General features: G+C 40.9%; 1 protein-coding gene across 1 annotated transcript; it reads right to left on the reverse strand.

The window, feature by feature from the left end:
* Positions 1–4632: 4632 nt before the first annotated feature.
* Positions 4633–5571, reverse strand: LOC120920076 (olfactory receptor 2G3-like). Its single transcript, XM_040331989.1, has one exon. The coding sequence runs from the start codon at positions 5569–5571 to the stop codon at positions 4633–4635; it is 939 nt and encodes a 312-aa protein (XP_040187923.1).
* Between the last annotated feature and the right edge of the window lie 9567 nt (positions 5572–15138).

Below are 15138 nucleotides of genomic sequence, written 5' to 3' on the forward strand. Positions count from 1 at the left end.
CCTGCTTGGGGCAACCATACTTCTTAGATCCTTGGGTCTTCTGAATACCAGATTGGGATGGGGGGGGATACAGGTCTTTAGAAATGGATCAGCTGCCAGGATTTTCCAGTTTCTTTTGAAGATTTTCTGAATGGTTGGGGCTCTGTTATTGTATCTAGTGCAAAAACGTACCGTCTGGGTTTCATTCTCCATGTGTTTTACGTTTTTTTCGCCTGTTGTCCCATCTTTCTCATAGAGCTGGAAATATTTTTGAAATGCTTCCTCAATATGTGATTCACCGTACCCTTTTTCCCTGAATTTTTCTCTTAGAATGATGCTTTGTGCTTCGTAATCTTCCTTCTGAGTGCAAGTTCGTTTAAGACGACAGAACTGTCCAAATGGTACATTTTTGATCCATCTTGGATGGTGCTGACTTGAGGCGTGTAAATATGAATTTCCTGCGCTTGGTTTGAAATGGGTCTTAGAGAGTATCTTACCGTTCTCTTCTGCCCTTAACTCTAGATCTAGAAATATCAGTGACTCTTGGTCCACTACATGTGTGAATGAAATTCCGAATGGGTTGTTGTCACAATGTGTCAGGAAACCATCCAACTCTTTGTCGCTGCCATTCCATATAATTAGGATGTCATCTATGTAGCGGGAGTATAATATCAGATTCTTTGCAAATGGGTTGTTGGCCCATATGTATTTGGACTCCCAGTACCCCATAAATAGGTTTGCGTAGCTGGGAGCAAACCTGGCCCCCATAGCAGTACCTCTTATCTGTCTGTAAAAGCAATCTAGGAAGGAGAAGTAATTGTGGGTGAGGGTGAACTCAATACAGTCCCGGATGAATTGTGCTTGACGTGAATTGAATTGATGTGCTTCTGCCAGATAATATTCTATGGCTCTTAGCCCAAACTCATGTTGTATACATGTGTACAGAGATACCACATCCAGTGATAGCCACCTGTAACCTCTTTCCCACTTGTATGAAGTGAGGATTTCCAGGGCGTGTCCTGAATCCTTAATGAAGGATGGTAGATTGATCACTAGACTTTGCAAGAAGAAGTCTAGATAACATCCCAAATTGCTCGATAGGCTATCAATTCCTGCAACAATCGGTCGACCCGGTGGCCTCTCTAAACTCTTGTGAATCTTTGGTATATGATAAAAGTGTGGGACTACTGGGTGTTTGGAATACAGGAATTTGAATTCACTTTTTGTCAGGATCTTATCTAGTATAGCTCTTTCTAGGAGTTTCTTAAGATCCTTATTGTATAATGTTGTCGGGTCCCATAGTAGTCTCTCATAGGTGGTGTTATCTTCAATCAATCTATAAGCTTCTTCCAAATACTGTTCTCTATCTTGTATAACAAGGCCACCACCCTTATCGGCCTTTCTTATTATAATGTCTGAGTTGTTTTTCAGGCTATTTAGTGGTGCTTCGAGGTCTATGGTAGAGTTCTTTTTGCCTTTCTGGCTACTTTTTCCACAGACTTTTTTGAATTCTTTCAGGACAACCTCATAGAAAGTGGATATGAAGTTGCCCTTATTCCAGTAGGGATAGAAGCTTGACTTGGCCCTAAAGTTTGTATCAATTATAGGCTCTTCTCCTGTTGTAACAAGAGGTTCGTTTTGAGACCCCCCCGTTCCTTCATTGTACAGTTCTTCCAATATTTCTAGTATATCTTCCTCCAGTGGCTTCATTTTTAAAGCCTGTTTTTAACTCCAATTTTGTGAGTATAACCATTGATTTTATTATTGGAATAAATATTTTTTATCAGTATCACACGAGGTCGGTGCGCCCTCCGCTCTTTTTCTTCTCTTTTATAGTTTCATGAATACCCACGATTCTGAGGAGGGCTGCAAGACTCTAGATGATAACTTTCAATTGAACCGCACCACTGCATAGTATTCCCTATAAAATATCAGAGCGCAGGAGACTTGTTCTTGTATATTGACTAGTCCGTCACCTTTAGCCTCAGCTTCTTTAGCAAGGCAGTGGTCATCTTGAAAGTGTGTTTGGGGTCGTTATCATGTTGGAATAATGCCCAAAGGGAGGGGATCATGTTCTGCTTCAGTATGTCACAGTACATGTTGGCATTCATGGTTCTCTCTATGAACTGTAATGCCGGCAACACTCATGCAGCCCCAGACCATGACACTCCCACGACCATGATTGACTGTAGGCAAGACACACTTGTCTTTGTACTCCTCATCTGGTTGCCACCACACACAATTGACACCATCTGAGCCAAATAAGTTTATCCTGGTCTCATCAGACCACAGGACATGGTTCCAGTAATCCATGTCCTTAGTTTGCTTGTCCTCAGCAAATGTATACTTGTGCATAATCTTTAGAAGAGGCTTCCTTCTGGGACGACAACCATGCAGACTAATTTGATGCAGTGTGCAGCGTATGGTCTGAGCACTGCAAAGCTGACCCCCCACCCCTTCAACCTTTTCAGCAATGCTGGCAGCACTCATAAGTCTATTTCCCAAAGACAACTTCTTTGGTGGACCATGGCAAGGCCTGTTCTGAATGGAACCTGTCCTGTTAAACCGCTGTGTGGTCTTGGCCACCATGCTGCATCTCAGTTTCAGGGTCTTAGCAATCTTCTTATAGCCTAGGCCATCTTTATGAAGAGCAACAATTTTTTTTTCAAAGAAATAGTGATGGGGTACAGCGCTCAGGTTGTCTGCGCAAACAATCAATTTGGGGCTTAAAACTTTTAAAATTAAAATAAATTAACAAACCACAACGGCGGCGTATGTAGTCTGAAAGTTCATGAGTCCATATTAGGATCAGTCCCAGCAAGGTGCCAATAGAATATTGTTGATGGCTGTGGACAGCCAGTTCAGGTGGTTAACAGTAGATCAGGGCAGCTGTCCAGGAGCGAAGTCAGCTCAATGTATGCAAGAAAAAAAGTAAGGAGAAAAGCGCCATTGACTATACTGTGTTTTTATTGTAATAGATACAATTATCCAGCACTTACATCATAATCTACTATGCTGCAGTCAGGGAAGCTGGTGTAGGTCTGACGATCAGTGAACCATGTTGTCCAGATTGATAGCAGCTGCTAGGAACCGGGTGGGGGGGGAGCCAGGGGGAGCGTATATTATACACTATAACAGGGATATGCAATTAGCGGACCTCCAGCTGTTGCAAAACTACAAGTCCCATCATGCCTCTGACTCTGGTGTCATGCTTGGGGCTGTCAGAGTCTTGCTATGCCTCATGGGAATTGTAGTTCTGCAACAGCTGGAGGTCCGCTAATTGCATATCCCCGCACTATAAGATTGTAACAGACCTGGGACACCTTTGCGCACTCCACAGAGAATAGTAATACGGAACACATATTGCCTCCTTATCCTCCTGTCAAGTCCTGTTCTGAGCCACATTCCTGACTGAATAATATGTCAGGGTTTCAGGTGGAAATTGTCCAAAATGTCTTGGTATGCTGATGCCTTAAAAGTTCCCTTCACTGGTACTAAGTGGCCAAGCCCAACCCCTGAAAAACAACCCCACACCATAATACCCCTCCACCAAATGATTTGCACAATTGAATTTTGTTTTTTTATTTATTGTATTGCATATGCACATGCACCATTAGCACTTTAATTGTATAATATAAATTTATGTTAGGGTAGTGCAGCTTTTATACTTAACTTCATAGACATGTTTACTTGCTGCATAATATATATCCCTTTTAGATGTCATTGTAACAAGTTAATCTTACAATTTTATATTTTGATTATTGGTTGATAATTGCAATAACTATTCTGTCAACAAACTTTTTGCAGTGTTACTTTTCAGTAATTATGATATTTATTTAAATGCTTCACTGAACTGGGCATTTACTTTCCAATAAAATGTCACTACTTTATCAGAGCCATACAATTTTTGCATCCTTGACTTGCAGCAGTTCAAAATTCATCTATTTTTGTACTTGTCTTAGCCGACGTGAAATCTAGATTTGTGAAAGAGTGTTGCCTCATGTTGCCTGAACACCTAGGGGTGGATATACTAAAGGCAAATAGACAGTTCACTTTGCAAGGTAAGTTGCACTTTGCAAGAGAATTTCTCCCGGACCTTAGGGAATAAGATCAAGCTGTGCTGACTTCCATATCCAAAGTGTGTAAGCAAAAATGATGTATGTTTTTTTGTTTTTGCTTGCATGCAGGGTTGCCAACCGTCAGTAACTTTACAGTTTGTAAAAATCAGCATACTGATGGCATACTAGCTCATTATGTATTACTTATCTCAGATCGAAGCCCCCACAGCAGTCCACGTCTCCCCCCTCCGGCCGCCGACATGTCGTCCCGGAGTTACTTCCTGGTATTGCGGCTCTGGCGCTGTGATTAGCCTGAGCCGTGATGTCACTCCCGCCCTGTTTTTGAAATTGATTCCTCAACAAATAAAGCATGTATGGTTGAGTTTGCTTTGAATAATAAAAATGAATAAAATAGCGTTTTTGGTGCAATACAATTAAGTTCCGCCTTAAAATTGGAGTAGAACCATCATATAGTACTCCATAACTATCTCATGGCACTTCCTTTCTGTAAAAATACCACACCAGAAGTTCTAAAATCTTTTTGAGACCAAGAAAAAAATTATGGATTTTTTTTACTGGCATCCGAGAGTTAGGATTATAAAAGATACACTATGAATTGTATTTTGTTTTTTAGAGTCCCCTTAATATCTTTATTTCTCACACAGTAGATGATGGGATTTAACATTGGCGACACCACAGTGTAGAAAACAGAAACCACCCTGTCGTGATCTGGAGAGTAACTGGATTGAGGACGCAAATACATGAATATGATGGTCCCGTAGTAGAGCGTAACCACAGTGAGGTGTGAGGCACAGGTGGAGAAAGCTTTGTGGTGCCCTTTTTTATGGTGGATCTTAAGTATTGTGGAGAAAATATGGACATAGGACAAGAATATCAACACAAATGTACAAAGAGTGAATATTGCACAACAAACATACAGAGCAACCTGATTGACCCAAGGATCCTTGCAGGAGAGCCGCAAAATTGGTGGCATCTCACAGAAAAAATGGTTGACATGGTTGGACTTGCAGAATGGCAACTGGAAAGCAAAAACTACATGAATTATGGAAAGTGAAAAACACTGAGTCCAGCAACCAACAGCTAATGACATACAAAAATTTGGGTTTATAATGGTGGCATATTGTAATGGTTTGCAGATGGCATTATACCTATCATAGGCCATTGCAGCCAGTATCAAACATTCGGTAGCCCCAAGAGCCAAATGGAAATAGAGTTGGACGGCACACCCCAACAGTGTTATAGACGTGTCTTTGGATAGAGTGTTTGCTAGGATCTTTGGTGTTATGTTTGTCGAGAAGCAAATGTCAATGAAAGAGAGGTTACATAGGAAAAAATACATGGGCGTATGAAGTCGAGGATTAAGCCTCACTGCAATGATCAGTAGAAGATTTCCTGATAAGGTCACCATGTACATCAATAAAAAGACCAAGAAGAAGACTGCCTTCAAACCGGGGACACTGGAGAGTCCAAGAAGGATGAATCTTCCCACTGATGTTTGGTTTAAGTTTTCCATTTCCTTCTGTGCACTTTACCTGAATATAAAGTTTTAAAAACATTAGCCCATTAGTCCCTCCTCATTTTTTTCCTCTCAGTTACACTGGAAACGTGTTAAATGTATTTACATGCACAGACTAAGGATGTGTTATGCCATAATACCAAGTACAATTTATTGGTTTGTGTATTTTGTACATAATATATTCAGTTTAATAATTACCGTATTTATCGGCGTATAACACGCACCTTCATTTAAAGAGGAAAGTTTCAGGAAAATACCTTATATTTTAAATAAAGAACTTTGAAGCAATATAAGGATCAATGCCCATCTGCAGCCTCAAAATTGCCCATTAATGCAGCTTGATCAATGCCCATCTGCAGCTTTACCATTGCCCATCTGTAGCCTCACCATTGCCCATCCATGCAGCCTCCCCGTTGCCATGAATGCAGCCTGATCAATGCCCATCTCAGGGAGGGGGTGGAATGAGCGCCGTCAGATTACATACAGCGAGAATCTCTTGTTTATTCAACAGCCTCTTTAACCACTTAACCCCCGGACCATATTGCTGGTTAAATACCAGAGCACTTTTTGCGATTTGCCACTGTGTCGCTTTAACTGACAATTGCGCGGTCGTGCGACATGGCTCCCAAACAAAAATTTCCTTTTTTCCCCACAAATAGAGCTTTCTTTTGGTGGTATTTGATCGCAATTTTTTTGTTTTTGCTCTATAAACAAAAATAGAGCGACAATTTTTTACTTTTTGTTATAATAAATATCCCCCGAAAATCTATATATATATATATATATATATATATATATATATATATATATATATATATATATATATATATATATATATATATATAAAAAAAAATTCTCAGTTTAGGCCGATATGTATTCTTCTACATATTTTTCGTAAAAAAAATCGCAATAAACATTTATTGATTGGTTTGCTCAAAAGTTATAGCATTTACAAAATAGGGGGTAGTTTTATGGCATTTTTATTAATATTTTTTTTTTACTAGTAATGGCGGTGATCAGCGATTTTTTTTTTCCCGGTACGGCGACATTATGGCGGACACTTTTGACACATTTTTGGGACCATTGGCATTTTTATAGCGATCAGTGCTATAAAAATGCATTGGATTACTATAAAAATGCAGGTTAGCACTAGGGGCGGGGAAGGGGCATGCGCCCCTAGTGGCCGCTTTGAGACACGGCGTATAGCTACGGGTGAGAGAGCAGGGGAGCCGACCTGCCGCCGTATAACTGTGGCGGCTGGTCGGCAAGTAGTTAATACAAAAGTCCCGCCTCCTGAACCGGCTTCTATGATAGACAGACAATTGGCCCACACTGCGAGTGGGCAGCAGTGTCACAAAAATGCTCTGGTTATGAGCTCAAGTGATAAAGATACCAAACGAGATGCCAATTGTCTGATCCGAATAATTTGCCAAGCTCAGCATTTTGTTTTATATGCGGGACTAGTGTCTCTATTCATTGGACTTCCTTCTGTTATCTAAGGTCAAAATAATAACAGAACTATATAGATTTATAGATTGCATATAGATTGTTTTACAATGTACTATGATCTAATTGAGTGAATGCACCATGCTGGATCATATTTCAGCAAGGTTTGGAATGCTCAGCGTTCCCAGGACGTTACTGGAAGGATTGTGCCATCACCCTCTCCTTTGCCTAAGCCACTGGTATTTTTTATAACTTTTCTCCACTGCTGTTTTTTCTTATATATATATATATATATATATATATATATATATATATATATATATTATATCTTATATATATATATATATAACAACTAATATATTTGGGGGGGAGGTTACACCAGTATTAAATAAGTGCAAGGCATGTTGTAAGTATCTACCTCTTGTAAAGAAAATGGATCTCAATACCAAGATGTAGAAATATATATAATTGCTTCTATGCAAACTTTTTTTTCTTTTACTTGTATGATTATTTCGATCAAATGCAAGATTTTTTTTTATTATGTAGTGTGTATGTGCAATTTTTTTATGGAGCACCTGGAAAGTCCCAGCATGTATTTAACCACTTCCTGCCTGGCCTATAGCAGAATGATGGCCAGAAGGTGGTTCAGTTATCCTGACTGGGTGTCATATGATGTCCAGCAGTATAAGAAGCCAGCACGCACCCGCATGGGCACACAGCACGGCAATCGGTGGTGTCTCGGTCTTACACACCGCAAATCTGATCTAGGTAAAGAGCCTCTGACGGAGGCTCTTTACCATGTGATCAGCAATATCTAATCACAGCTGATCATGGTGTAAACAGGGAAAGCCATATATCGGCTTTTCATCTATTGCATCTGACAGATGCGAGTAAAGGAGAGCCGTTCAGCTGCTCTCTTGACAGGGGGGATCTGCGCTGATTGATTATCAGTGCAGCCCCCAGAGGATGCCCACCCAGGACCACCAGGAATGCCACCCATGACCACCAGGAATGCCCACCAATGATTCCCACCCATGACCACCAGGTATGTCAATCAGTGCCCATCAGTAATGCCTGCTGTGCCTCATCATTGATGCCTACCAGTGCCATCTATCAGTGTCCATCAGTACCACCCATAAGTGCATCCTTTCAGTGCCCATCAGTGTCGCCTATCAGTACCCATCAGTGCCGCCTATCAATGTCCATTAGTGCTGCATATCAGTGCCCATTAGTGCTGCATATCAGTGCCCATCAGTGCTGCATATTAGTGCCAATCATCAGTGCCACCTCATTGGTGCCACCTCATCAGTGCCTATCCATGCAGCCTCATCAGTGCCCATCAGTGAAGGAGAAAACTTACTTATTTACAACATTTTATAACAGAAAGAAAGAAAAAAGTATTTATTTTTTTTCTGAATGTTCTGTCTTTTTTTTATTTGTTTAATATTTAAGATCAAATACCACAAAAAGAAAGCTCTATTTGTGGGAACAAAATGATAAAAAAAATTGTTTGGGTACAGTGTTGCATGACTGCGAAATTGTCATTTAAAAAGCGACAGAGCTGAAAGCTGAAAATTGGCCTGGGCAGGAAGAGGGTGAAAGCGCCCTTTATTGAAGTGGTTAATCTAATATAAACAATTCTCCCAATTTAACCAGATCTGCCCATCTTCTCTATTCTCTATACCTAAAAAAAAATGACATACTATATGAATACTAAATTGATAAAAATATGTGGTGAATTAAACATTATGTACCCTATAAGTAATTCTTGATATACTGTATAATCGTGATCGCCCATTTTATTTCTTAAAATTGTATAACAATGCATAGAGTTCAATTCATGAAGGGACGTGGAGCTCTTTCGGCAAATTCATTTTTCATCCAACAGCACGATCTACCACATCAGCAAGGACTACACTCATCCCTCTATGGATCTATTCCAGACAGATAATGGTAACTGTAACGGAATGGCCCGTGACACCCAGAGACCTTTGAAGGATGTGGGGTACTCCTGTGCCAGCGCCACTAATGACTCTTGGGTCTAGGGTCATCCTATGTCCCTTTTGGGCATAGGATTGCTGAGAAATGATAATTCATTTTTTATAGGATATCTTAGAATATTACAAGTTGTTCCTTATGAACAGGTCAATAGGCTCCTAAGATATTCCATTGTCCATTGTGTAATGCTAATACTGTTTTGTGTCTATTGTACTAATTAAGTCTGTAAAGGTCAGATGTCTAACTTTGAGGTGTTAATTGAGTCTGGCTTCTGAAAGACCTTTCATTGTGGACGCTAATGACACTGTATGGTGTGAAAAGCCTATTGATGATCAGGTGTAAATAGCTTATTGTCGGAGACAGAACGTCTGACATAGGAATGTGTATTATGCAGGTGAATCGCTTATTGTCGGAGTCAGGACGTCTGGGGGATAATTAACTCATTTGAATTTCATTATCTAAAAGAATGTGTATGAAGCCCCATTGTGTGATGTTTTGGGGGTGGAGAGTTTCATTGTCCCTGTAACAGGTTTTTATACAGTTCACAACCAAAAAGCATGAGTTTTACCATTAAAAGGTTCATTCATTAATTTGAAACCAGAAAGAAAAGAGCTTGTGTCTCGTCTTAATCCTGGGGGAATTCTTATGGAATGGATCGTGTCTGTTGGATGGTTGGAGTGTCGGATAAGCTGTCGTGGTTGGTGGAATGGAAATCGTAAATGGTGGTGACCGTTACAGTAACAAACACACAATGGCTGTCTGTAGGATATGCCTCCAGTCATTGTTTCAGGTTTTAAGTCTCTGCTGTTCTGGTAATATATTTCTCAATTTAAAGGGGTTGTAAAGGTTCATTTTTTATTTTCTAAATAGGTTCCTTTAAGCTAGTGCATTGTTGGTTCACTTACGTCTTCCTTCAATTTCCCTTCAAAATGTTTTTTTCTTTGTCTGAATTTCTGACTTCCTGTTTCTCCTCAGTAAACTTGCCCCCATCATCCGAGCTGTGGTTAGTCAGCCAGAACCGCTTACTGAACAGCTTACTGAGGAGGAACAGAAATTCAGACAAAGAAAACAAAGAAAAAAAAGATTTAGAAGGGAAATCAAAGGAAAAGGTAAGTGAACCAATAATGTACTAGCTTAAAGCGGTGGTTCACCCTAAATAACAACTTTCTACCATGCCATTCCGCATACTAGCGCGACCTACAGTATGCCTTTATTTAAATTTTTTTGCGCCGTACTCAGTTTAATCACGTAGTGAAGTTTCAGACTCCCCACGGGGAATGGGCGTTCCTATGCAGAGGGAACATGATTGACGGCCGGCTATGGCGCGTCACGCTTCCCGAAATTAGCCGGAGTAGGACTCGGCTCTTCACGGCGCTATACAGCGCCTGCGCACAGACTAGGAGCTGACTGCGCAGGCGCCGTGAAGAGCCAAGTCCTATTTCGGCTATTTCCGGGAAGCGTGACGCGCCATAGCCGGCCGTCACTCATGTTCCCCTCTGCATAGGAACGCCCATTCCCCTCGGGGAGTCTGAAACTTCACTACGTGATTAAACTGTGAGTACGGCGCAAAAAAATTAAATAAAGGCATACCGTAGGTCGCGCTAGTATGCGGAATGGCATGGTAGAATTTTTTTTTTTTTTAGGGTGAACCCCCGCTTTAAAGGAACCTATTTAGAAAATAATCAAACCTTTACAACCCATTTAAGTATACTGTATATAGAGCATACGATTCAAGTGTCCTAATCTCATTATTAAAAAAAAAAAAAAAACATTAAAACGTTATAAAAAGCACACTTACTTTACAATATGGACAGTACTAAGTACCCACACATCCATAGTATCTTCTTATGTGTAACTCTTTTGCGTCTGATGTTGCTTCCTCCCCCAGAGTACTTTGTCAATTTGAATTTATCATGAATATCTTGATATTGGCATGTAGTTTCACTAGAGCAGTTGTACACGTGATGGTGTAATTATGTATGTGATGTTGTATTGTGTATGTGATAGGAAAGAATTTGAGATATGACACTAAGATATATAGAATGGATTAACACCACTTTATGTATTTTTCATTACAGATTATTTTAAAATAATAGATTAAAATTAAATGGAGTATTGGGGTATGCAGATGAGATCTCCAGACCAAATGTATCTGCTTCAATAGTCATCTGTTGACTTGAGAGTAACTTTAGGAGTAATTTGGACTTCCTCTTTACTAATAGCTTCATCTTTGAACTAAAGGGATAGGAGTCTTGTCACCTGTATTCCTGAGAGCTATATAACAAACCCGCCTGCCCCATCCCACTGTGACTTGTATTGTTAATTAGTAATTACCTTAATTGAGAATACAAATTTGACAATTGGTTGCTGTGGGCTTTGGATTTTCCCACTGCACTCATTATTTTTATTATAAATATTATTTTTATTATTATGCTCAACTGAGATTTTATAATAAAATCAAAATGTTCCATGCTACATATCAGTGGTAGGATGCAATAACAAACAGTTATTGTAATCCAATAGCAATTTTATTAACTGCTTACCGACCAGCGCACAACTATATACAGCGACAGCATGACACGGACAGGCAGAAGGACGTATATATACATCCGCTTTAAGATCGCAGCATTGTAGAGGCGCACACGTGCCGTGAGCCCAACCGCGGGTCCCGCAGACTTGATTACCGCGGGGATACCTGCGATCGTCTCACGGTGAGGAAGAATGGGGAGATGCTAATGTAAACAAGCATCTCCCCGCTCTGCCTAGTGACAATGACAGTGATCAATGCTTCCTGTAATCAGAAGCGGTGATCACTGTCTTGTCACACACAGCCCATTCCCCCTACAGTAAGAATCACTAGGGCACACTTAACCCCTACAGCGCCACCTAGTGGTTAACCCCTTCGCTGCCAGTGTAATTTTCACAGTAATCAGTACATTTAAATAGCACTGATCGCTGTAAAAATGACAATGGTCCCAAAAATGTGTCGAAAGTGTCCGATGTGTCCGCCATAATGTCACAGTCACGCTAAAAATCGCTGATCGCCGCCATTACTAGTAAAAAAAAAAATATTAATAAAAATGGCATAAAACTATCCCCTATTTTGTAGACTCTATAACTTTTGCACAAACCGATCAATAAACGCTTATTGCGTTTTTTTTTTTTTTTACAAAAAACATGTAGAAGAATACGTATCGGCCTAAACTGAGGAAAAAAATGATTTTTTTTATATATTCTTTGAGGATAATTATTATAGTAAAAAATATTTTACAAATTGTCGCTCTATTTTTGTTTTATAGCGCAAAAAATGCAGAGGTGATCAAATACCACCAAAAGAAAACTCTATTTGTGGGAAAAAAGGAGGTAAATTTTGTTTGGGAGCCACGTCGCAATTATGAGTTAAAGCGACGCAGTGCCGAATCGCAAAAAGTGGTCCGGAGCTAAAGTGGTTAAAGAGTAAAGACATAGGCCCAGATTCTCGTATCTGGGTGTAAAACTGGGCGGGCGTAACGTATGTCATTTACTTTACGCCGCCGCAAGTTTTACAGGCAAGTGCTTTATTCACAAAGAACTTGCCTGTAAAGTTGCGGCGCCGTAGCGTAAATCCCCCGGCGCAAGCCCGCCTAATTCAAATGATCCGGGTAGGGGGCGTGGATCATTTAAATTAGGCACGTTCCCGCGCCGAACGTACTGCGCATGCGCCGTCCCTAAAATTTCCCAACGTGCATTGCACTAAATGACGTCGCAAGGACGTCATTGGTTTCTACGTGAACGTAAATGGCGTCCAGCGCCATTCACGGACGACTTACGCAAACGACGTAAATTTTCAAATTTCAACGCGGGAACGACGGCCATACTTAACATTGGTTGCCCCTCATATAGCAGGGGCAACTTTACGCGTCACAAATCTTACGTAAGCGTAACTTCACTGCGTCGACCGCGCGTACGTTCGGGAATTCGCGTATTTTGATAATTTGCATACCCGACGGGTATGAACCTTACGCCTGTCGGATCTAATGGTTATCTATGCGTAACTGATTCTAAGAATCAGTCGCATAGATACGACGGCACATTGCGTTGCGCCGTCGTAAGCCCTTTGAGAATCTGGGCCATAATTTGCTTGTCATGGGATTTCTCCATAAAAAAATGTTCTATTAAATGTTACATAGAGAAAAATCTACTCAATGCACTATTTATGCTGTGTATGATTTGTTTTTATTTCAACTATTTTATTTTGTATTGAACATAAATAATGTCTAGCAAAATGTACTGTACATTATGTATTATACAACTATATAAAAGTTGGGATATACAGGCATATCATTTGCTGCAAAAGAAAAAGAGTTATGCTGGCCATAGATGGACCTTTTTTTTTTGACCAGCCAGCCAAGTGAGGTGGATAAAGGAATCCTCCCTTCTGCACTTATCTATTCTTACAGTAGGGACTCCTTCTCTTTCAGAACACACTGATCAGTGATGCAGACGATTGGCTGCATTTGCTGATTGAATGAAAGATTTCCAGCATTCCCATTTGAGAGAAGCCGATCGATAGATGACCAGTGGTGTCTTTTGCCTCTCATGGATAAAGGCATTACATGCTTATTTTATGTAGGGCTCATTTAGTCCTATAGATTTATGGAAGTTAATTGGATGTTAATTAACCACTTAAGACCCGGACCAAAATGCAGGTAAAGGACCTGGCCAGTTTTTGCGATTCGGCACTGCGTCGATTTAACTGACAATTGCGCGGTCGGGCGCCGTGGCTCCCAAACAAAATTGGGATCCTTTTTTTCCCACAAATAGAGTTTTCTTTTGGTGGTTTTTGATCACCTCTGCGGCTTTTATTTTTTGCGCTATAAACAAAAATAGAGCGTCAATTTTGAAAAAAAATCAATATTTTTTCCTTTTTGCTATAATAAATATCCCCCAAAAATGTATAAAAAAAACTTTTTTTTCCCTCAGTTTAGGCTGATACGTATTCTTCTACCTATTTTTGGTAAAAAAAATCGCAATAAGCATTTATCGATTGGTTTGCGCAAAATTTATAGTGTTTACAAAATAGGGGATAGTTTTTTGCATTTTTATTAATAATTTTTTTTTTTTTACTACTAATGTCGGCGACCAGCGATTTTTTTTTTCGTGACCGCGACATTATGGCGGACACATCGGACAATTTTGACACATTTTTGGGACAATTGTAATTTTCACAGCAAAAAATTCTATAGAAATGCATTGTTTACTGTGAAAATGACAATTGCAGTTTGGGAGTTAACCACTAGGGGGCGCTGAAGGGGTTAAGTGTGACCTCATATGTGTTTCTAACTGTAGGGGGGTGGGGCTGGACGTGTGACATAATTGATTGTGCTTCCCTATATCAGGGAACACACGATCAATGACAGCGCCACAGTGAAGAACGGGGAAGCTGTGTTTACACACAGCTCTCCTCGTTCTTCAGCTCCGGGGACCGATCGCGGGACTTCAGCGGCGACCGGGTCCGCGTGTCCCGTGGCCGCGGAGCTTCGGACCGGGTCGCGTGCGCCGCGGGCCACGGCTGGGCACTTAGAGGATGTACAGGTACGTGCTTGTGCCCAGCCGTGCCATTCTGCCGACGTATATGTGCAGGAGGCAGTCCTTAAGTGGTTAACAGCTTGTCAAGCATCTGTGGTTGATCGCCAACTCAGGGTTCCTCAGACCGTGGAGTCTAAGCCTCAGCCTGCTTCTTCATCAGGGTCCTTGATGGTGGGGATGGACTTCCAGCAAGCTGGAACCAGGTCATGGCTCCCAGGTACGCCAAGCTGCAGATGCGGAGACCACTCGGGTGTGCAGAGTACAACAGCAAGTGACAACAGGAAATCCAAGAGACAAGCCAAGGTCAGGATGGGCAGCAACATGCACTGACGGGCGAAGTTAAGAACTGTAAAACACTAGTCAGGCATAGGATACACAAGAAGCCAATGGCTCTGACTGCTGTTAATCAAATGCAGTGAGGAGGAAGCAAAGAAGTAAGCTAAGCGTGGCTCCATAGACACACACAGCTCGGGAGCGATCATAAACTATATGTCCCCATAGCAAGTGTGCTAGGGGGGCACACGAAGAAGAAATAGAGCCAAGATCGAAAGC

Source organism: Rana temporaria, chromosome 13 (genome assembly GCF_905171775.1).
Source record: "Rana temporaria chromosome 13, aRanTem1.1, whole genome shotgun sequence".
Taxonomy (NCBI): Eukaryota; Metazoa; Chordata; class Amphibia; order Anura; family Ranidae; genus Rana; species Rana temporaria.

Excerpts from the sequence above, each read along its gene's own strand:
- LOC120920076 (XM_040331989.1), bottom strand. The coding sequence starts at position 5,571 with ATGGAAAACTTAAACCAAACATCAGTGGGAAGATTCATCCTTCTTGGA.